The following is a 22283-nucleotide window of genomic DNA, read 5'->3' on the forward strand; positions in this document are numbered from 1 at the left end:
ACATTTCTTTCTATTTCTCTTGTGGTGTACTGTGTGTAGAGTCTGGCATATTAGGGTTTTGTTTGTGTACAATAGTACTTTTAATTTGTGGTTTTATATTTGAAAATGTTTTTTTCTGCTTTCTGCATGTGTGACTGTGGTCAGATGTTCTGGTGGGGATAGAAGTCCAGAAACTTTGGTTGGTGGTGTGGCCCCAAGTAGGAAAATATTTGTCAGCTCTCCTTCAGTTTTTTTTGGACTTAAAACAACCCCAACTAAAAAAATTAGTGATTACTTATGGCATGATCCTTGACAATCGACACTCGCAAAACCCAAATTTCTAACCTTGGTTTATATTTGAGTCAACCTTTATGCCTCCTTTTTTGGGGGGAAAAGGTTACCTCGGTTTATATTTGAGTATATACGGTACATGGAAAGGACTTGTTATAAAATTGTCTGAATTTTGTAGCAAGAATTTTATTACAGAGCATAAGAGTCACGATTTTAGGCATGTTTTTAAAGGCAATGTATGCATGTACAGTATGGGCTCAGTTCTGTAAATGGCATCTAAAAGAATTGGTACTGAAAAAATAGCACTGAGAGGAAGATTCTCAAAACTTTAACGTTGTCGCTAAACCGGTTCCTGCTGATTTAGTGTTCATATATTTTAGCAGCAAATTATTAAAACGGCTTAATCTGGTCTTTTCCAAGCTTCCTAGCAGTCTCTGACTTGCCATGCAAATGTATTACAACAAGCACTCTAGGCGATTCTCTTATCGCCGGTTGATTCCCTAAACTTGCTGTCCTACATTTGGGAGCAAAATTTTCCAGTAGGTCTGAGCTGTCATAGCTTTACTTTTTGGTTGTTACCCGAGCGCTTATTGGTTCAGGCATTGCTAGGAAAGTAAGGCATGATGGCTCACACCTGCCAGAAAATTTTGACTCTGTCAAGCAACCCCACCCCATTCCTCGGCAGAGAGAAGAGGAACGGCCCACTCTTTCCTGCCACTACCGTCATACCCCTGACGCCCCACATGTCTCCGCCCCCCCCAACCCCTTACCTTGTTGATGAAGGCCAGCCAGAGGGATGCCTCCTACATCTGGCCAGCCTCTTCCAAATGGTAGGCCTTTTCCTTCCTGGTGCATCCTGGGATGTGGCAGGGAGGGGCCTAAGGCACTGATTGGCCCAGGTTGCTTAAGGGACCCTCCTGTGGAAGAAGGGGTATGGAACCCTGAACTACAGCATGAGCTGCACAAAAGGTCTCCGTGGGCCTTACAATGAAGACCACTGCCATAGAGGATCAGGATACTCATTCTGTTGTCTGGTGCAAATAAAAAAATACTTATAACTGAATATATACCATTATAAGTGTGTAAAGGTGCTCAGAATCCTAAGACTGTTTCAACCGTGGGTTAAAACCAAAGTTTTCAATCATTGCATCAGTCAAATCACATTCATTATTTCAAACACACATTCATTATTTCAAACAAAATGTAGAGTCTACTTATCTGGTATCTGTGGACTCTGGTGTCTCCTTCACAATCCTCCAGCCATTTCACTTTGAACCAGTTTTAGTCCAAATCCATTCCTGGTCTCCAGCTTGTGAAAAAAATCTCTATGTTGATCTCAAGACACAGGATTGATTAAAACAACAAAGGTTAAGGAATGTGACTGCACTGGTGAAATGATTGAAACCTTTGGTTTTCATCCATGTTTGAAACAGTTTTAGGGTTCTGAGCACCTTTTACATACTGAAAAATATTAATACTATTATATTTGACCTAGATCTCCTTTAATTTATTGATTTATCATAAGGAGATGATATAAATTAATAACTTCCATTCTGAGCTCATTGGGGAGAATGGGGTAGAAAATAAAATAAATTAATATTAATGTATTTTTGATGTAATCTGATATAGGCTATATGAGGCCTATGTCACCTAGGGCATGAACTCTGGAAAATCACTGATGGCTTTAGTGTGACATTTTCTTGTTCATGTGGTCAGTGATTGCATCATTAAGTTCCGCAGTTCTGATGAACCATCTGCTCGACTGCTGCCGGTATTACAGTAACGTACATCTGTATTCAGCACCAACGATCTGAAAGCTGTCCACTTAAAACAAGGAATTAGCAATATTGTTCTCCACCCCAGCCACATGAGCTGCTCGCACTGTAATGCTGTTTTTTAAGCAGAGAAAAACTCATTCACTCAGTACCATGTTTCCCCGAAAATAAGACACTGTCTTATATTAATTTTGGGCCCCAAAAAGGCACTATGTCTTATTTTCGGGTAGGTCTTAATTTTTTTTATGTACAACGATCATCTCTCCCTTCCTCTCCTCCACCCCAATTTTTCCTAATTCCTTTCTCTTCCCCACATGTGCAGCATCTTTCCTCCCCTCTCACCCATCCCCTTGTGAAATGCGGCTGCCGGCGACTAGGGCTTATTTTCGGGGTAGGTCTTATTTTCGAAGAAACATGATAGAAGCAGCAGCCTGGCATTTCTGGTTGAGAGCCTGTTAATGGTTTCCACCACCACAAGATTGTTAGAACTAAACAGTATCCTACTGCTCTTGAGCTTAGGGCCCCAAATACGCAGAGCCACAATAAAGGGAAAAAGCTCGGGGAATATTATGTCTTTAGTAATACCTGCTTTGTGCCAGTCTGGCCAAGCTTCACCTTAATAGGAACCCCTGAAGTAAACACCAAAAGATTATGAGCTCAGTCTCTCTGTTGAAGATAATAAGATCTAGCCAAAAAAGTAAAACCATTGAATAAGGTTAGGAATTTTTTTCACACTGCCAGGTCCTCTTTGAAGGTCCTGATGAAATGGTGACTTCCTAACTACTCCAACAATTGCAAGAGCCATCCGACAGGTAAAAATTCTATCCATCGGGATAACTCTGTAAATGAAATTGAGTAGGTCTACGTTTGACTAAAATTGTTTTAATGTTGTTTTTCATGGACAGCTGGAAGCATTCAGCTTTAACTTCAATTGAAGCAGCTTGCCCTGGGAGACTCTACTTTCGATACCTAGGAGCATGAGAGAAGGAACTAGACCCTCAGTATTGTTTTGTGATGGCAGAATTTCAAAATGAGCTACTATATTCTGGAATGCTTTCAGCAGATGGGAGCACACAGTTTTGCCCAATGAATAGGAAGTCATCAATATTGCATATGATACTGCTCTTCTTAGTTATCTGCGCCTCAACCCAAATGTAGACGAACTAAATTTCCCAAAATATGTGCAAGATATAGCACAGCCTATTGGAACACTTTTGTCAAGAATAATATGAACGCTTAAACTTGAAAAACAATACATGAAAGGGAATGTAGGTGAATTGGCAATATATAGAACACCCTTAAAGGAACTGAACCAGAGTACTTGAAATACTGGCTCTCCTTCTACATACCTCCAAAGGTTGCTAAGGTCCTCCCAAGGAGTATCCCTGACTACACCTTCTCTGAAGGAAATGATGCAGTGTTGCACCTGCCAACAAGCCGCCTCTGAAGTAGCCTCTACATTCTGGAACATACTCCCAGAAAGGCTTTGCAAAATGCAAGATTGTGTTTACTCCAGGAAGCAGGTGAAACCCTGGCTCTCCCAAGCCTTTAATGGAGGAAGCAAATAACTAGCTAGTCACTAACACCAGCTGCATATATTGCAGCAGGATTTGCTTATTCAGTCCTGCTCTAGCTGAGATAACTTCGTGCACCTTTTCTGACTTCATATGCAGTTTTCCTTAACCTCCCCATCTCTATCTCACCTTTCATTTCCTCTCCTGCCAGCCCTCCTCCTCCTCCTTTTTGGCTTTCTATTGCTTCCTTAAGTTAGTCACCCTTACGTTCAAACTGCTGTTACTCTGTCTTATCAGTCTGCATGTTACACCTCTGCTTGCATCCCTTGCCATCTATTAAGGAGAAGTGGTTAGAGCTGCTGCTCATCACCCTGAGGTTGTAGGTTCAATTCTAACACCTTGTGATCCTGGGCAAGTCACCTAACCCTCTGTTGCTCCAGGTTCTATAGTTAGATTGTGAGCCTGCCAGGACAGATAGATAGGGAAGCTAAATGAATACCTGCTTACTATTTAATGTATTGCAAACTGCTTTGATATCCATAGAGGAAAGGTGGTATATCAAATAAAGGTAACCATAACCACATTGTGTTGCCATTATAAGTAGCATACTCACAGAAGAGGACCATTTGTTTGAAAAGCTACACTGCATCTCCTTTAATAAAGTTATGACTTTTATACCTTGTACATCGGTTCTGCAGTATTTTCTTTTTGTTTTGTCGTCTGACTTCTTTACTGCAGATTGGTTGGCTTTTTGTTGTGCAAGTAGCATACTATGCCATAATGTGTATTGTTATAATTTCTTCTGCTGTAAATATCTATTGCCTGTGTCTGGCTGATTCTTTCTGTACATCGTCTTGGTTGGTGAATTTCTTCAAAAAAGTGACAAATCCTAATAAACAAATCAGGTGGCTCCTGTAGTATTTTAGCCAGCACTGGGCTCTCAGTATTTTCTTATGTTCAGCCATGTTAGCTTATCAGATTTTTTAGAACAATTTTGCTTTACTAGTGCAGCATTTTCATCAGCTGTGTTTAAGATCAAAATCTCCTTTCTGCTTAAAATAATTTGTTAGTTTAAGGATTAATGTATTCTGAGATGTTCTCATTAGTTGGTGATCAGTCTGTGTGTTCCAATATGAAAAACATTCATCTTATTTGTAGAACCAGAGTTTCCATGGTTCTGACTTCTGCTGGTCGTGACAGCAAGCAGACTGCATAGACTGGATAGATCTACATTTTAAAGTAATTCACGAGGATTGAGTTACTTGGAAGAACCGAAGAGGCAGTAGGAGAAGTCACGTACTGTACTTATTCCTTGTAGTGCTTTTAGGGCATGCTGTTAGATAACAAAAGTAGAATTAAAATAATTCTCCTTTACTAATGAAAATACATAACCTATTAATCTACAGCAGGGTTTCTCAACCTGCGGTACAAGTACCCTAGGGGGTACGCGGGCTGACCACCCGCCCGCCTGCTGCTGCTCGTCACCTGCTGCCACTACTCGCCGCCACCGCCAGCTTGCCACCCGCCTGCTCCATTTAATTCCCCTCCTGCTGCCGCAACTACAAAAGGGGAACTAGAAAAAACAAGGAAGGCAACCAAGTCACATCAAGGTCTGTGAGGGGGAAGCTCAAAGTGCCTAACTTGGCTCACAACTTGCAAACCAAATATAGTGTAATATGTCAAAGAACATGTCACATTATATGATGTTATAGGGTGCTCTCAGTGTGAACCCTCAGTGATAGGAGCACAGCTCCGACACTTCACTTCTGGGCCAAGGCCATAAGCCTCCACCCGCACACCATCATCGAGCGCCCTGTGTGTGCAGAAATCAAACCAATCAACAATCAAAGTGAGTAAATGAAACTCAACACAAGCAACCTGAGCGACCCCCACACAAACCCTGCCAGCCAAACCCCCTCAAAAAACTCACGCAAAATTACAAACAAAGTCAAAAACCATACCAAAAAGTGAAAAACATGTCCAAAAGAAACAATACTTATCCAAAACTGTCACACAAACAGAAAAACCGCGCCAGGAGGAGAGGTTCAACCGCGCTGGTTTCGGGAGGAGCCCGCCCTCCAGCCTTCCTCTCTGCTTGTGTTCTGTTGGAGGCCAGGTTCCTGAAGAAGGGCTCCTCCCGAAACCAGCGCGGTTGAACCTCTCCTCCTGGCGCGGTTTTTCTGTTTGTGTGACAGTTTTGGATAAGTATTGTTTCTTTTGGACATGTTTTTCACTTTTTGGTATGGTTTTTGACTTTGTTTGTAATTTTGCGTGAGTTTTTTGAGGGGGTTTGGCTGGCAGGGTTTGTGTGGGGGTCGCTCAGGTTGCTTGTGTTGAGTTTCATTTACTCACTTTGATTGTTGATTGGTTTGATTTCTGCACACACAGGGCGCTCGATGATGGTGTGCGGGTGGAGGCTTATGGCCTTGGCCCAGAAGTGAAGTGTCGGAGCTGTGCTCCTATCACTGAGGGTTCACACTGAGAGCACCCTATAACATCATATAATGTGACATGTTCTTTGACATATTACACTATATTTGGTTTGCAAGTTGTGAGCCAAGTTAGGCACTTTGAGCTTCCCCCTCACAGACCTTGATGTGACTTGGTTGCCTTCCTTGTTTTTTCTAGTTTAGGATTTGTTTGGCAAATTAGGAGTGTGTTGTTGTTGGCAACTACAAAAGGGCCAGTCAGGTGCAGTGATTGCACATCGCCGGCTCATATGCCTCCCCCCCCCCCGATGTAGGTATAGTATTCTATAACAGAATCTTGGCATCAAGATGCAATTATAGATTGGATACTCAATGCATCTAACTTGAGGCCCCAATTTACATAATTATCCCCATAAAGACTTGGAATCTCTCTTATCCCCTCCTCCCAGATAATTTTTTCCTGAATAGTTATTTGCATAATTTTATTTGCAAATTTAATCCTTTTCCATCTACTGTATCAAGACAGACAGGTAATTGCAGCAGGGCCTAACAGGAAGTGTTAAATGTCAAATGAGACATCTACTTCATAAGGAAGGGAAAACCCTCATAATCGCCAGTGGAAACAAGTGATGAAGACAAACCTAATGAAAGACACTGAAGGTTAAAGTACAAGAAGTACCAACTATTGAAATCAGTGGGGCGGTGAAAGCTGAGTGTTTGTGCAGTTTTGGAATCTGTTGCTCAGCTCTTCTATGGTCACGCCTGCTGGTTTCTCAACATACTGTTCTTACTCCTCTGCTAAAAAAAGCTGATTTAGATCCTACTATCCTGTCAAATTATCGGCCAGTTGCAAATATTCTGCTGTTAACTAAAATGATGGAATTTATAATTTCCAGTTAACTCTCCATTTACTTAGAGATTCTTTGTTCTTTTGCTGTACCAGCATGAATTTAGGCCAAATTTCAGTACTGAAACTCTTCTGATTTCTCTTTTTTCAAAGGTTCAGCAATTACACTTCCCCCTCTGTATTCGCGGGGGTTAGGGACAGAGCTGGCCCGCGAATATTGAATATTCACGAATAACTTTTGGGCCGGCTCTGACCCACTCCCGCCTCCCTCCAGCCTTCCTCCCAGCATCCCAGACCTTACCTGGTGGTCTAGTGGGCTTTCGGAGTCTGTGAGTTCCCATAGTCTCTCGAGACTACGACGGGAACTCCCCGCAGCCATTTGCTATGAGTGATCTGCACGGGGCAGGAGCGTAGGAAGATCGCTCCTATTCTGAAAGCCTGCTAGACCACCAGGTAAGGTCTGGAATGCCGGAGGGAAGTGGGGTAGGTCCGGAATGCAGCTTTATAAAAAAAAATCAAATCAAATCACAAATAACCGAATCCACGGATACTGAAACCGCAGATTCGGAGGGTTCACTGTTCATCTGAATAATAAATTTGTCTGCGGCCTTCGATGTTGTCCATCACAACATCTTGATTCTTCTGCTTTCAGAGATAGGTCTAGATCAGTGGTCTCAAACTCATGGCCCAGGGGCCACATGCGGCCCGCCAGGTACTATTTTGAGGCCCTCTGTATGTTTATCATAATCACAAAAGTAAAATAAAACAGTTTCTTGATCATATGTCTCTTTAGCTATAAATTACAATATTATTATTAAGACTTAGCCAAAAGGAAAGATTTATAAACTATAAAGAGTTTTACCTCATGCAATTTGTCATTTCTTTAATAAGACATTAACTATTTTTTTTTGCAGCCCTCCAAGTATCTCCAGTATAAAATGTGGCCCTGCAAGGGGTTTGAGTTTGAGACCACTGATCTAGATCATGCAGTTTAAAGCTGGTTCTCTAATTTCTTACAATTACGTTCTTATACTGTTAACATGGATGGCACAATGTCATCTCCTTGGAAGCCGTTGTGTGAGGTACCACAGGGATCGCCTTTGTCCTTCATCCTCTTCAATATCTATATGACCACTTTGAAACATCTTGAAACATCAATTTTTGAATCTCTTTACACTTATGCAGACAATATTTTCTTCCTCCTCGAGGTGGACCTGAGTCTTTCAAATCTTTCTGCAAACATAATCCAGTGTATTATGAAATTACAATCTTGGGCATCTTCTGTTCAAATGAAATTAAATGAAGCCAAAACTAGACTCTTATGGCAAGTGTGATTGAAGAAAGTTCTAGAATCAGAGTGATGAAGTACAGTGTTTGTTTATTTTTAAAATTTATGAATTGCTTAAATCTAAGCGATGTACAAAAACATTTATATCCACAATTTTAAGCACAAACATTGTAAAGCGCAGTAAACAAATACCGTAAGTCAGTCTCCCCCACAAAATTTCCTTAATACAGAATTATTCAAATCTAAAACAAATAATAACCACAGAGTTAGAGAAAGGCATCTACAAACAATTGTGTTTTTAAATTGTGTCAGTATAAAGGAGCTTTGGAGGTTGATTAATCAGTCTATAGAATAATTCTTAGTAGTATAAGGATTACCACATGTTCCAGGTATAGAAAAAGGTGAGATTATGGCAAATTCAATGTGCATGTTAAATTATATCTGAGTAATTCTCCAAGATGAAGAAAGATTGGAGGAACAAGAGGGAAGAGATTTGGAGGGGAGTTTGCTTGGGTAAACTCCAAAGAGAAGATCAGGATTATTCAGTCAATGAGTGTGACTAATTGTACTTTGGATGTTTGCTCAATAGCTTATTTTAAGTTGGCAATGGAGCCTGTAGCTCATTTTTCGAGTGATTTAGTATCTACTTCTTGGTGAAGGGTTTAGTAGGAAACCTCTTTTTGATTTATATAATATTTATTAAGGAAACTGAAGCCTTTCCTTTCTCATGAGGATCTTCATTAGGTGAATCAGGCAATTCTTTTCCAGATAATGCAGTGTCCCGCAAACTTTTCGGCCGGCGACACACTAAACCCGGTGCCCTGGCTGGAAGGCACCCAGAAGAGCGGGGGTTATATGTAAGATTCTGTTTCATTTGGGAAATGCTTAAGGAAGCAGGTCAGCTTTTGTGAACTTTGCATATCTTGTTTAGGTAGATAAAAATGCAATCTATGAGTAGTAGTTAGAATTTGTTGGACTGTCTTCATCAGAGTAATGATTGGTTGGTGAGGTCTAACTCTTGCATGTTTTCAGTGGTTGGCTCCATTTTTGGACAAGTTACCTTTTGAACTTGGGCACATTTTGGATTTTCTGTCTGTTAGAAGGCATTTGAAAGCATACTGCTTTACGCAGGCGTTTGCTTTGTAGAGACTGATTCATTAGGAACCTTGATGCATGATGTTTGTTTCTTTTTTAGGATTTTTCTGGGTTTGGTTTCTAAGATGGGGGGAATAGATTTGTGGATGGTAATTTTTTTTATTCCTGTTTGTCTTAGATATGTAAGGACGAGCAGGAAATACATTTCATATTAGTGATAATAATAATGTTACATGTCTAATAATAATAATAATAAAGGGCTCGATATAAAAAAAACAATTAGGCTCTTAAATTTATGCTAACTTAGGGGCCTTTGTACCTATGTACCTCATCTATAGTTCTGTAATGGAAGATTTTAATATGCGGCACATCAATATCTAACACTGTATTAAGAAGGGGTATTCTTGTTATCACATTTACCATGCATTATTGTTGCTGTTAAAGCAGGGACCAATGCACTTTTAATGCAGAAGCACTTAACACCTCCTATTTAAGTAGTGGTAAGTAGTCCTGTGTTAATACTGTGTTAGGCATTACAGGGAAATTCTAAAACCAGCACCTAAATTTAGGCGCCGGTAGGCATCCTACCGAAGCCTAAGTTAATTGAAGAACACTGTTAGAAGCGGCAAAAAAATGGTGAGATTGAAGTGCCTACCAGTGCCTAAATAAAAGGCATCAGAATCGTGCCTACATAGGTGATTTAGGCTGCTGAATGCCAAAGTTGACGTGACCAATACTGGAAAAGGCTTTAGACAGTCTAAAGCGCCTATGTAGTTGCAATTCATGCAAAGATAGGCACCAGAAACATAGGCCCAGAAATCCCTGGCCTACATTTCTGGTGATTCTTTGCCAGGGGATCCTGACAATAGTCCATGGCTTGCCATCAGCTGATCGCAGTGGAAGAATTCCTGATCAGCTGAGCCAGCAGGACTCCTTTAAACCATGGCTTTGGGGAGTCCTGCCAGCTCAGCTGATTGGGGACTCACCTGCTTTGATTAGCTGAACTGGCAGGGAGATCCCTGATTCATCTCTCTTTCCCTTCCACCTCCCCACCGATCCCCCCAGTATCTCTCCAAAGAAAAGCCTCTCCCGCTGAGACCAAACACCTTTCCATACCCTCCCTGTAGGGCTGTGCCTGTAATGCCATTTTCAGGCCTTGGGCCTTGTATGGCTTAAAAAAAAATCATGTTCACTTCTGCCATCATTTTGGAATTTCACAAGCTGCTTGTCTGTTAGCCAAGGGGGCCCCATTGCCTGAGGAATGTGAAATAAAAAGGATTCAGCATGGGCCGGTGGTAGTCATTGCTTGGCAATCTCATCTCCAGGACAATTTATGATGACTTCGGACCTTGGGCAGATAATGCAGGACTCTTCGGTATGTGAGGAAACTGCCTGGTAACAAGGACCTTATTGGTCAAAGATATATTTTTGATGGGGGTCAGAAGACAAGAAGAAGAAAGGATGTGACCACGCTCAGGCAGTTGGTCGTGAGGTGTGGAAAAGATAACTTCAAGTGTGTACAGGAGAGAAGTCTGATTGGTGTGAAGAGACTAAGACAGCTGGGGGAAGCATCTATGTTAGACTGATATCCTGTGCTGCTGTGAAACCAGGTTGTGGGGAACAGTCCCTTTGTGGCTTCCTGCACTAATGTGAGATTGTACCCTGCTTGAGAGTGATTGCACCTCTGGTCGCCGGTTACAGAATCGGGGTTTAGTGTAGGCCGATTCTGAATAGGACACCTCTCCCGGGCGTCCTATACAGAATCAGGGCCTCGCCTTCAATATAGGCGGCCTGCCTGGGGAGCATTTTTAAAAAAAAAGTGCATCCCGATTGGCTGATTAGACAGCTGTAGGACGCCTACAGCTGCCTAAAATCGGGACGCACTTTGGAGAATCAGGCCCTTATTGCCTACAAAATATTGTAGATGTTGGTAATGGCTATGCTCAAATGGCTTTCATATACCAAGTAAGTATGTCCAAAGAAAAATACAGTGGTACCTCAGAATCCGAACGCCCCAGAACTCGAACGTTTTGGAATCCAAACTTTTTTTTTAGTAAATTTTGTCTCGGAATCCGAACGCTGCTTTGGAAACTGAACCCGCGTTGCTCAGCCCAAATCTTCCCCTCTAACACAGCTTCCCGTTTCCGCCTGGGAGGAAAGCTTTTGGCTGAGCAATGGTTGCAGTTCCTGTATGCTCAGATCTTGCTGCCTCTGCCACGTGGGATCGATCTTGTTGCTTCTTCCAGGGGGACCTGATCTTGCAGCCTCTTCCAGGGGGACCCGATCTTGCTATTTCAGCCACAGGGGACTTGATCTTGCAGCCTCAGCCAGGGGGACACAATCTTGCTATTTCAGCCATGGGGGACTCGATCTTGCAGCCTCAGCCAGGGGGACCCGATCTTGCTGCCTCTGCCAAGAGGACCCGATCTTGCAGCCTCTGCCAGGGGGACCCGATCTTGCAGCCTCTGCCAGGGGGACCCGATCTTGCAGCCTCTGCCAGGGGGACCTGATCTTGCTGTCTCTGCCAAGGGGACTTTGTCTTGCTGTTTGTGCCACTGAGCCAATCTTGCTGCCTCTGCCATGGGGACCTGGTCTTGCTGTTTCTGCCACGTGGGTCTGATCTTGCTCCTGCACAGCCCTCAGGCCATCTATATTAGCCATGTGTCCAGCGGAAAATAAAAGCAAGAGGAAAGCTGTTAGAGCTACAATTGAAGTTAAGAAAGAGCTTATTGCTAAGCATGAAAGTTGTACACGTGTGGTTGATCTTGCTGCTATGTTTGGGATGCCTAAATTGACTGTGTGTACAATTTTGAAAAATAAAGAAGCTATCAAAGCAGCTAATGTGACCAAAGGGGTTACTACACTGACTTCTAGGAGATCAAAAAGCATGGAATAGATGGAAAAACTGATCTCTATTTGGATTAATGAAAGACAGCTTGCTGGTGATGTGATTTCAGAGACAATCATTTGTGAGAAAGCCAAAGTTCTTCATGAAGATCTAGTGAAAGGCCTGCCTGATACTACTGATGAAAAGGAGGAGTTTAAAGCCAATAGAGGGTGGTTCGAGAACTTTAAGAAAAGGACTGGGATCCATAGCGTTGTTATGCATAGGGAGGTATCCAGTTCTAATGTTGAAGCAGGTGAAGAGTTTGTAAAGGAATTTAAGGAGTTTGTGATCAGTGAAGGCTATGTTTCGAACCAAGTGTTCAATTGTGATAAAACTGGCCTCTTTTGGAAAAAGATGCCCAGGCGAACATACATCTCAAAGGAAGAATGACATCATTAAGAGCAAACTTAATGTTATGTGGAGATCGAATGTGAAAGCATGGGTTACCAGGCAGTTCTTCACTGAGTGGATACACGAGGTGTTTGCTCCTCGTGTAAAGGCTTATCTGCAGGAGAAAAACCTCCCTATCAAGGCTGTCTTTGTCCTCGACAATACTCCTGCACACCTACCAGGGCTATAGGATAATTTGATGGGCGAATATAGCTTAATCAAGATCAAATTTTTGCCCCCCTTCCTCTTATACAGCCAGTGGATCAGCAGGTGATCTCAAACTTCAAAAAATTGTACACCAAGGCTATGTTCCAGAGATGTTTTGAAGTTACAAATGATATGGAACTGACTCTGCGAGAGTTCTGGAAGGATCACTACAATATCCTCCATTACCTAAGAATCATTGAGAAAGCATGGAGGGAAGTGTCTTTGAGAACATTGGTCTCTGCCTGGAAAACCTCTGGCTAGAATGTGTTGCTGAAAGGAACATTGAAGATTTTGGAAAACCACCTGTTGTTCCTGACATCTTATCTCTGGGCAAGGCCATGGGTTTGTTAGTCAGCGAAGAGGATGTCAACGAGTTAGTGGATGGATCACAAGACAGAGCTGACAATGGAAGAGCTTCAGCACCTCAACCAGCAGCAGCAGAAAGAAGTAGCCCAAGAAATTTCTTCAGGGGAGGAAGAGGGAGACGCAGGTACCATACCCACAGCTGAAATCTAAGATCTGCTCAGCATGTGGTCAAAAAAACAGGCAGTCGTAGAGAAGTGGCACCCTGATAAAGCCCTTGTTAACAGGTGTGTTAACTTATTCAATGATAATATCATTGAACATTTTAGAAAAGTTCAAAAAGGTCGTCATCATCAAACCACTTTGGAACGTTGGTTCGCAAAAGACACCACCAGAATACAGACACCAGAACCATCTGAATCACCTGATGCCAAAACAGAAGGTGATCCCAAGCCCTCTACAAGTGGTACCTTGGCAAAGAGCATAAAAAGGAGCAGAATGAAGACACCAGAACCATCTGAACCACCTGATACCAATACAGAAGGTGATCCCAAGCGCTCTACAAGTGGTACTTTGTCAAAGAGCCTAAAAAGGAGCATAATACTGACACCAGAACCACCTGATCCATCTGATGCCAACACAGAAGGTGATCCCAAGCCCTCTACAAGTGGTACTCGTCAAAGAGCCTAAAAAGGAGCAGAATGAAGACACCTGCCTGGTAACACATGCTTTCACATTCTATCTCCACCTGAACCACCAGAGGCTAATCTGGAAAGTGACTTGCCTTCCTAACAATAATCTACCTCATGTTCCAGGTTCCAAATCATGATTGGCAATCATTGGTTACTTTAAATTACTGTACTGAACATTACTCTACTGTATTACAGTATCATTGGTTAAGAGTGTTATGAATAAAAAATTACAAAAAAAGCTGGACTTATTTCACAGAGGCTTCGGTGTTGCCGGTCTTGTCCACTGCTTCTTATTGTTTTAAATGCTACAGCGCTGAAACTAGAAGATGGCCAACTTTTCACGATAAGATAATCATTTCTTCAGGGTTCTGGAATTGTGAGAACAGTAGGTGTCCTGTGTTCAGTTCTCTAGTTACAGCACTGTAGTGCCTAAAAAATAATAAGCAGCGGATAAGACCAGCAACACAGAAGCCTTTGAAAAATAAGTCCAGCTTGCTTGCTTTTCTTTTTCACAGACTGGTTTCTTTACATTACTGTACTGTACTGTATTATCATTAGTTAATATCTGAGAGTGTTATGAATAAAACATTACAAAACAAAACTAGTGGGTTTACTGTTATATTTATTTGAAAATGCAGTTTCTATTGTTTTCAATGGGAAAAATTGTCTTGGAACTCGAACTGAGTTCAGGAACGGATTAATGCCATTTCTATTGTTTTCAATGCGAACAATTGTTTTGGAACTCGATTGTTTCAGAACTCAAACTGAGTTTGGGAACGGATTACGTTCGGATTCCGAGGTACCAGAACGGATTAATGCCGTTTCTATTGTTTTCAATGGGAAAAATTGTCTTGGAACTCGAACGTTTCGGAACTCGAACTGAGTTCCGGAACGAAGTAAGTTCGGATTCCAAGATACCACTGTACATAGATTTTCTATGGACCATCGAAGGTGATATTCTCAGAAAGGTTTTACTGAGAATATGAGTTTTATAGTATTTAATCCACTCTTCACAAGTGAACACTTTCAATAATTCAATACTTGATTTTTTTTTTTTTAATAAACTTTTTATTTTCTAAAGCAGCAGTTTATAACAGCAAGTGGCAACCCTGCTTCTGGCCCGCTCCTTCCCCACTGTGTGGGAGTTGGTGAGCGGGCTTTCATGCTGTTGAACCAAAACTGGTTTCTTATGTCGATCAATGAGCAGCTAGACGGTGGGTGGAGGGACGAGTTGACGTTAGCCCTTCAAAGTGCCTGGAAAGAGCCAGCACCCGACCTTTAACCTTAGGTACTGCCTCTCTGGACTTGAATTTTATATATGGAATTTCTGAGTAAGGAAATTTTAGCACTTATCTGAGTTTGCAGCGGGGGAGCTAGAGCTGCCGAAATGAATTCATGTTTCACCTGAAAAGGCTGTTTCAAGGCATTTCCCCCTTTTATGTCAGTCTCTCACACATACTCAAATGACAACATTAGCATGTGACCACTAATTCAGAAAATGGAAGATGGCCGTTCTGGTGCGGTAGAAATGGCCTTGGTATGCAGGAGAGACCCACGTAAGGGCACACTAAAGCCAGTTTATACTGCAGCTTTGTGAAAAGACTCTTAACTGTCACTATTGAACAATAGCAAAGTCCCCCCCCACTACATTGTTCCTGAATGCTGTATATCTATAGCATCCCTAGCTCTACCATGCTTGTAGGATAGACATGAGCTAGGAATTGAAACCAAGCAAAAGTGTGCTTTAATGCACTTTTGACATTTATTTGTTTGAAGAAGATCTGCAACCTTTTTTTTTTTTTTTAAATAAGAGTAAAGCCCACTTGCTTTCTTGTGTTGGAAACTTCATTATCTCTTTCATACATGCTCAGTACAGTTCAGGGGAATTCTAATATATGGTGTCAAATATTAGGTGGTACTTTGCTGAAGTTTTGGGGGTACAAAAGTGTTCTAACAGATGTTAGGGTGCATAGGGAGAGGTATGGCCAGTAGGAAAAAGCAGGTGTTGATGCTGCTGTGTAAGATTCTGGTGCAACCTCATTTAGAATATTGTGTACAATTTTGGAGATCATACTTTCAAAGAGATATAAATAGGATGGAGTCAATTCACAGGAGGGCTACTAAAATGGTCTATGATGTTGATCATAGGGCATATGGGGGGGGGGGGGGATCTCAATCTGTATGCTTTGGAGGAAAGGTGGGAGAGGGGAAATATGATAGAGATGTTTAAATACCTATGTTGCATAAATGCACATGAGTCGAGTCTTTCATTTGAAAGGAAGCTCTAAAATTAGAGGGTTCAGGATGAAGTTAAGAGGTGATAGGCTCAGGAGTAATTTAAGAAAATACTTTTTTTTTTTTCCCCCCCAGAAAGGGTGGTGGATGCATGGAATAGTCTCTCAGTAGAGGTTGTGGAGACAGACTGTGTCTGAATTCAAGAAAGTGTAGGACCAGGCATGTGAGATCTCTTAGGGAGAGTGGGAGATAGTGGATGCTGTGGGTGGGCAGATTGGATGGGCAATTTGGCTTTTATCTGCCGTCATGTTTCTATGCATGTTGTTGAAATTTATTTAGTTATTCATTCATTCATTCAATTTTCTATACCATTCTCCCAAGTGAGCTCAGAATGGTTTACATGAATTTATTCAGATATTGAAGCATTTTCCCTGTCTGTCCCGGTGGGCTCACAATCTATCTAATGTACCTGGAGCAAATGGGGGGATTAGATGACTTGCCCAGGGTCACAAGGAGCAGCGTGCGTTTGAACCTACAACCTTAGGGTGCTGAGGCTGTAGCTTTAACCATTGCACCACACTCTCCCCTAATGGGGCAGAAACGACAGATCCCCGTGAAAACACACTTACGTGCCCATTTATAGAATAACACCTAAGACATTTTCTATGTGGATATGTAAAGGTAATATAGCAGGGGCATTCCCTTGAAATCCATGCCACGTTATAGAATAGTGTGGATCCATGTCCAACTTGTGTGGTGGGATTTACATCTCTTGTCTGTTGGTGTAACTCCTTGTGCTACAAGCTAATCTGTAAAGAGTGCCAATCCCAGAACGCCTGTGACAATTTGTTGTGGCACTGAATTTTGAGCACCGTTTACTGAATCCAGCCCCACCTGTATAACGGTTATATTTATGGATATTAGGATAAATACTTCTTTTGGAAGTATGGTTCTTTTACTTAAATCTGCAGTATTTAACCAAGGTTTGTTATTTAGGTGTACTGATGCTTGACTAAATATATGCAGGCACAGTCTTCATGTAAAGAATAGACAAACATTTGTTAAACATTTCCTTAATTGTAATGAGTTTACAAGGTTATAGGTAGTTTGTAAGCTAAAGAGGGAAAAAAAAGTTTGAAGGGGAGGGGAAAGCTGGTGAGGGATGCTTCTCCGCACATTATGTGCCCCAACCAGTGTAGTTCAAACTGGTTTTTGGCTATTTAAAAATTTAAGTTTTCAGTCCTTAGCTGATCAGAGTGCTGGACACATAGAAGGGACTTACTTTGGCTGCAACTTCTCAGCTCTCTCTCTCTCTCTGTCTCTCATAGTTATTACAGTTTTTAGAGTTACGATATGACTATTTTACAATTAATTTAGGCATAGACTAACTTCTTGTGAACTTCACTCCTTGGCCAGAAATTGCAAAAAAAAAAAAGAAAAGAGAGAAATTACACAAAGAGGGAGAGAGAGAGAGAGTAAAAAATCAATGTCTAGTGAAAAAGAAACCCTGGAGAAAAAAGTCAACGGCTATGGGGAGAAAGAGAAGGTGATGAGCCGGACGTCCCTAGTGATAAATCAGGCCGTTAACCGCAGTATTTTCACATCCACAGTATCTCCAGCAGCAGAACGGATTCGCTTCATCTTGGGCGAGGAGGATGACAGCCCTGCACCACCGCAGCTCTTCACTGAGCTGGACGAGCTCCTTGCTGTGGAAGGACAAGAGATGGAATGGAAGGAGACAGCAAGGTGAGGTTACGTAGTATTTTCTTGTTTTTGTAGGATTATCTGGTTCACTATAGCATATTTTTTTCAAGCACCAGCCCCAATGAAGTTGACCAAAATTAAAGGTCAGTATTGATAAGATGATGAAAGCATGTCTTTGAACACTTGTTTAAACTCTTTGTATAATTTCTTATTTTTGATAGTTGAGCCCTTATGTCAGGGGTAGGGAACTCCGGTCCTCGAGAGCCGTATTCCAGTCGGGTTTTCAGGATTTCCTCAATGAATATGCATGAGATCTATTTGCATGCAATGCTTTCAATGCATATTCATTGAGGAAATCCTGAAAACCCGACTGGAATACGGCTCTCGAGGACCGGAGTTCCCTACCCCTGCCTTATGTTCTCCATTTTTTTCTGATTCTTATTATTGATATTGTTCAGATCTTAAAATAATCAGATTCTATGAGCTGATATTTATTTAGATTTATTAACCACCTTTTTATGAAGAAATTCACCCAAGGCAGTTTACATTGTATAGCAGTCAAGTACTCTAAACATTGATTGATTGATATTGAAATATAGATATGGATGACCATTGCATTTAACAGCAAAAGGAAATTTATTTTTAAGAGTAATTCATGAACAGAAATTGTGTATGCATGATATAGGGGTGAAATGTCTTCATACCATGACAAGGATGACATACAAAACTACTTGGAGGGAAGAATTGACATATAAATTGGTTGCAGTGTAATATACTATGGGGTCCTTTTATTAAGGCGAGCTAACCGATTTAGTGCACACTAATGATTAGCACATGTGTGCTAAATTGGTTAGTGCACCTTAAAAAAGGACTCATAGTACATTATATTGCAACCAAGTAATTTTGTATGCTATCCTTTTCATGGTGTGTCATGTGTGAAAACTTTGCACCTTTGTGATTTCCGTCAAGATCTTGTTGGAAAGGTCACCTTGACAGTACAGTTCTACTGAACTCTAAAAATTTTTTGCAATCTGAGCCATAAGGAGATAATTTATTTCACCTCACGGAATGATAAAGTAATGCATATTATTGCACTTTATTGAAGTTTAGTTTTCTCTATAGAGTCATTGCAAATGTTATTTGCAAATAATATTGTGCCCACACACAGTCGTCATGTAAGAGGAACAATTTTTTTTTCATTTGAATTTAGGGAGTCTTAACTAAACCTAGGGATGCTTTTATCATAATTATTATATGACATTGTATGAAGGGTGGCTTATCAAGTTTATTAAACTATTGATAGGGAGAAGATGATGTCTTCCTTTATAAGTTATTGATTTTTGTGTATGAATATAAACTACTATGAAGTGTGAGTTGTTGTAAATGGAAAGATACTTGTAATACATTGAAAACCTGAGTGTTGAAACACCTATGGTTTTTCCTGTTAAACTTTTATTTTTAAATTTGAAAAAAAAAAATAGAATAGTTTGAGCCAGAAAGTGCTTAGTACATCACATCCTAGTACCCATGATATATTATTAATCAGACATGAGGATGATTTCTGTGTTTAAAGCAAAAAGACATTTTAATTGACATAATAACTACCCAGTGTAGGTCTAGGTCCTCTGTTTTTGTTGAGCAAAAGATTTACCGTGAGGATTTCAGAAGACATAATGATTGACTGTTTAAGCCCTTTTTGCTAGAAATCTGTAATGAAAAAAATAATGTTTTGAGAACAACTACTTTAGTAAAATTTAAAGTTTCCATGAAAATAAAAATAAATTTAAGGGTACTTGTTCTTCTATCCTTATGTTCGATGCCCTTGTTTTTAAAAGGTAATTAGCTCTGATTCTCTTGACTTGTTAATTGTGCAAGGTAGCCAAATAATCTTTGAAGAAATTGTCAGCACCTCATTTTTGAATATCCCATGGAAACTCAAGTGCCAGCATAGTTAAAGAAATGGGTTCATAGACAACCCCGCGAAAGACAAAGGCGCACGCCGAAGAAAATTACAGTTTTTAGGGGCTCCGATGGGGTTTTTTGTTGGGGAGCCCCCCCCAGTTTACTTAATAGAGATCGCACCGGCATTGTGGGGGTTGTAACCCTCCACATTTTACTGTAAACTTAACTTTTTCCCTAAAAACAGGGAAAAAGTGAAGTTTTCAGTAAAATGTGGGGGGTTACAACCCCCCAAACCCCCACAACGCGGCACGATCTCTATTAAGTAAAGTGGGGGGGTTCCCCCCCCACACCCACCCCGTCAGAGCCCTAAAAACAGTAATTTTCTACGGTGCGCGCCTCCGCGCTGCGCTCAATTGTCTGCGCGCGCCTTTGTCCGGCGCGCTTTTGACCTGACACCAAAGAAATGTATTTGCTGCTTTAAGGCTGATTTTAAAAATTAAGGGATCCTTTTACGAAGGTGCTCTAGCGTTTTTAGTGCACGCACAAGATTAGCACATGCGCGTGCTAACCAAAAAACTACCACCTGCTTAAAAGGAGGCGGTAGCGGCTAGCACGCGGGGCATTTTAGCGCGCGCTAAGTGAGCGCTAAAACCGCTAGCGCATCTTTGTAAAAGGAGCCCTAAGTCATTTTTGACAGAAAATCATCTTAAACAGATAGTTGAGGCAGCAACTCTTCTATTTTGATTAGTGCAATTCAATCTATTTGCTGCAACCTAAAAAGTTGATTCTAAGATTGCAATACAATACAATTCAATACAGAGACTTTTATTCGGCTTGTCTTTGGCTTAGTGTAGATTACACATTTAAAAAAAAAGGAAATAAAACTTTCCTGATTTTAACACTTGTAAAAATAATCAAAGATATCCAGAATTGGGTCTAATATATTACTAAACAATATATTACCAGTAAAATATTACTTTTACAAGTAACACATTTTTCATAGCAACTTACCTAAACTAGTAATTGTAACATAGTCCTGTTTCCGAATGAAACTAGTGACTGCTTTATATTACTTTTGGAAAGTAACTTATCCAACACTGTTTACTTGTTACTTTTAAAAGTGATATGTTGCCAATAATATTACTTTTCTTACCTTTTCCTTCAGTTTTTTTTCCATTCCTTTGACAACTGGCATTCTTTCCTCTCAGATTTAGATATATTATCTATTGTTCACCACTTTATCTCCTGAGCAAAGATGGTATATTAAATTATATTAGATGATAAACCATAAGATATTACTTAGTAATATTGTATTACTTGCCAACACTGAAATTATTATTTTAAGCAGGAGTCTTAATATACAATATCTCCTAAAAAGATATGATTTCAGTAATTTCCTAAATCTAAACTAGTATGATTCTGTTTTCAGTGCCAAAGACAAAGAATTTCAACTTTTAATTGCTTGATAGGTGAAGGAAGCAGGTAACCCCACCCCTCCACTTGAAACATTTTATTTTTAGATGGAAAAAAGCAAATAATTATTCTGAGATCTTAAGACTCTTGAGTAAAGATAGTTTAGGAAGAGATCTTGGAGGTCAGTTCATGGATCAATCTAAACATAGGCAAAGTTTGACTTCTAGTGTAGTGTGTCTAGTAGTCCTGAATGCTAGGGTTATACATCTGAACCTGTAAGTTGTTTGCAGAATGATATCACTCATCTTTCAACTCTGCCTCCTTCCCAGTAGGCTTGCTCCTGTTCCCTCAGTTTTTCTTCTGAAAGCAGTTTGCTCAGATTTATTTATGCTCTACTCTGTGGTTTTATTATTTTCAGGTTTCTTCTGTCATTTTAAGTTGGAGGCTTGGTATCTAGAGGTTTCCTCATGTTAGGACCTCTCCTGAGAAAAGACGCAGACTCGTGTGGTGGAAGTCTGCTAGCAGGATCAGCCCTCGGGGACACCTGTCCAGCCAGCCTGCTGTGATATTTTTGGAGCTCAGGGGCTGTCCACTGAGTAGCTTCTCGCCTGGGGATCCCCCACCAGCCACAGCAAGGCTGTACCTTCCTGCCTTCTAGCCACATTTCTTCGCAGGGCACCGGGCCCTGCACACTGCACATGGCTGACGTGAAGCCTTCCTTCCGACGTCAGCTCTGATGTCAGGGGAAGACTTCTGAGTCAGCTATGGGTGGCGTGCTGGGAGCGCTGCATAGCGGAGCTAGATGGAGGGCACAAAAATAAGACGAGCCTCTCAGCTCGAGCTGCCTCCAACCCCGCAGGATCCCTGAGACCATGAGAGGGGTCCCCATGGGGATCCCCGTGACCCGTGGGGGCATTCCCATGGGATCCCCTGTGATCTGAAGGGGGAACCCACAGGATCACCGTTGTCCCCGTTCCGCTTTCTAGTTCAGATGCATAACCTTAGTGTTCAGAACTACTTGACACATCTACAAGAAAGAAGATTATCGAGGTAAGAACCTAATCTTTCTTTGGCAGTATGCCCAGATAGGAAGTCAGTGAAGCTTGATTAAAAGAGTGGTAATTCTTTTTGATAGTTTGAACTAAAAAGCATTCTAGACACAGAATTATGTAAGAGTGGAAGACAATTAAAATTTTTTCAATGCAGCCAATATATAATAAGTTACATTAGTCAATAGAAGAAAGAACCATAGCTTAAACCAAAAGAACTAGATTGAGTTGAAAACAGTGTTCAACTCATCTTACATTCTTTGATTTGGGGAATCTTTATATA

General features: G+C 41.0%; 1 protein-coding gene across 7 annotated transcripts in view; it reads left to right on the plus strand.

The window, feature by feature from the left end:
* The window catches only part of SLC4A4 (solute carrier family 4 member 4), a 534858-nt gene that overhangs the window by 241959 nt on the left and 270616 nt on the right, over window positions 1-22283 (plus strand). For 6 of the 7 annotated variants that reach the window (XM_033961203.1, XM_033961239.1, XM_033961185.1 and 3 more), the window contains exon 4: window positions 17543-17678. In XM_033961203.1, the coding sequence (XP_033817094.1) occupies window positions 17543-17678 (136 nt within the window). Of the gene's footprint in view, window positions 1-17192; window positions 17679-22283 lie in introns of those variants that run through there. The other variant, XM_033961231.1, reaches the window with a different exon arrangement.

This window comes from Geotrypetes seraphini, chromosome 1 (genome assembly GCF_902459505.1).
Source record: "Geotrypetes seraphini chromosome 1, aGeoSer1.1, whole genome shotgun sequence".
Taxonomy (NCBI): Eukaryota; Metazoa; Chordata; class Amphibia; order Gymnophiona; family Dermophiidae; genus Geotrypetes; species Geotrypetes seraphini.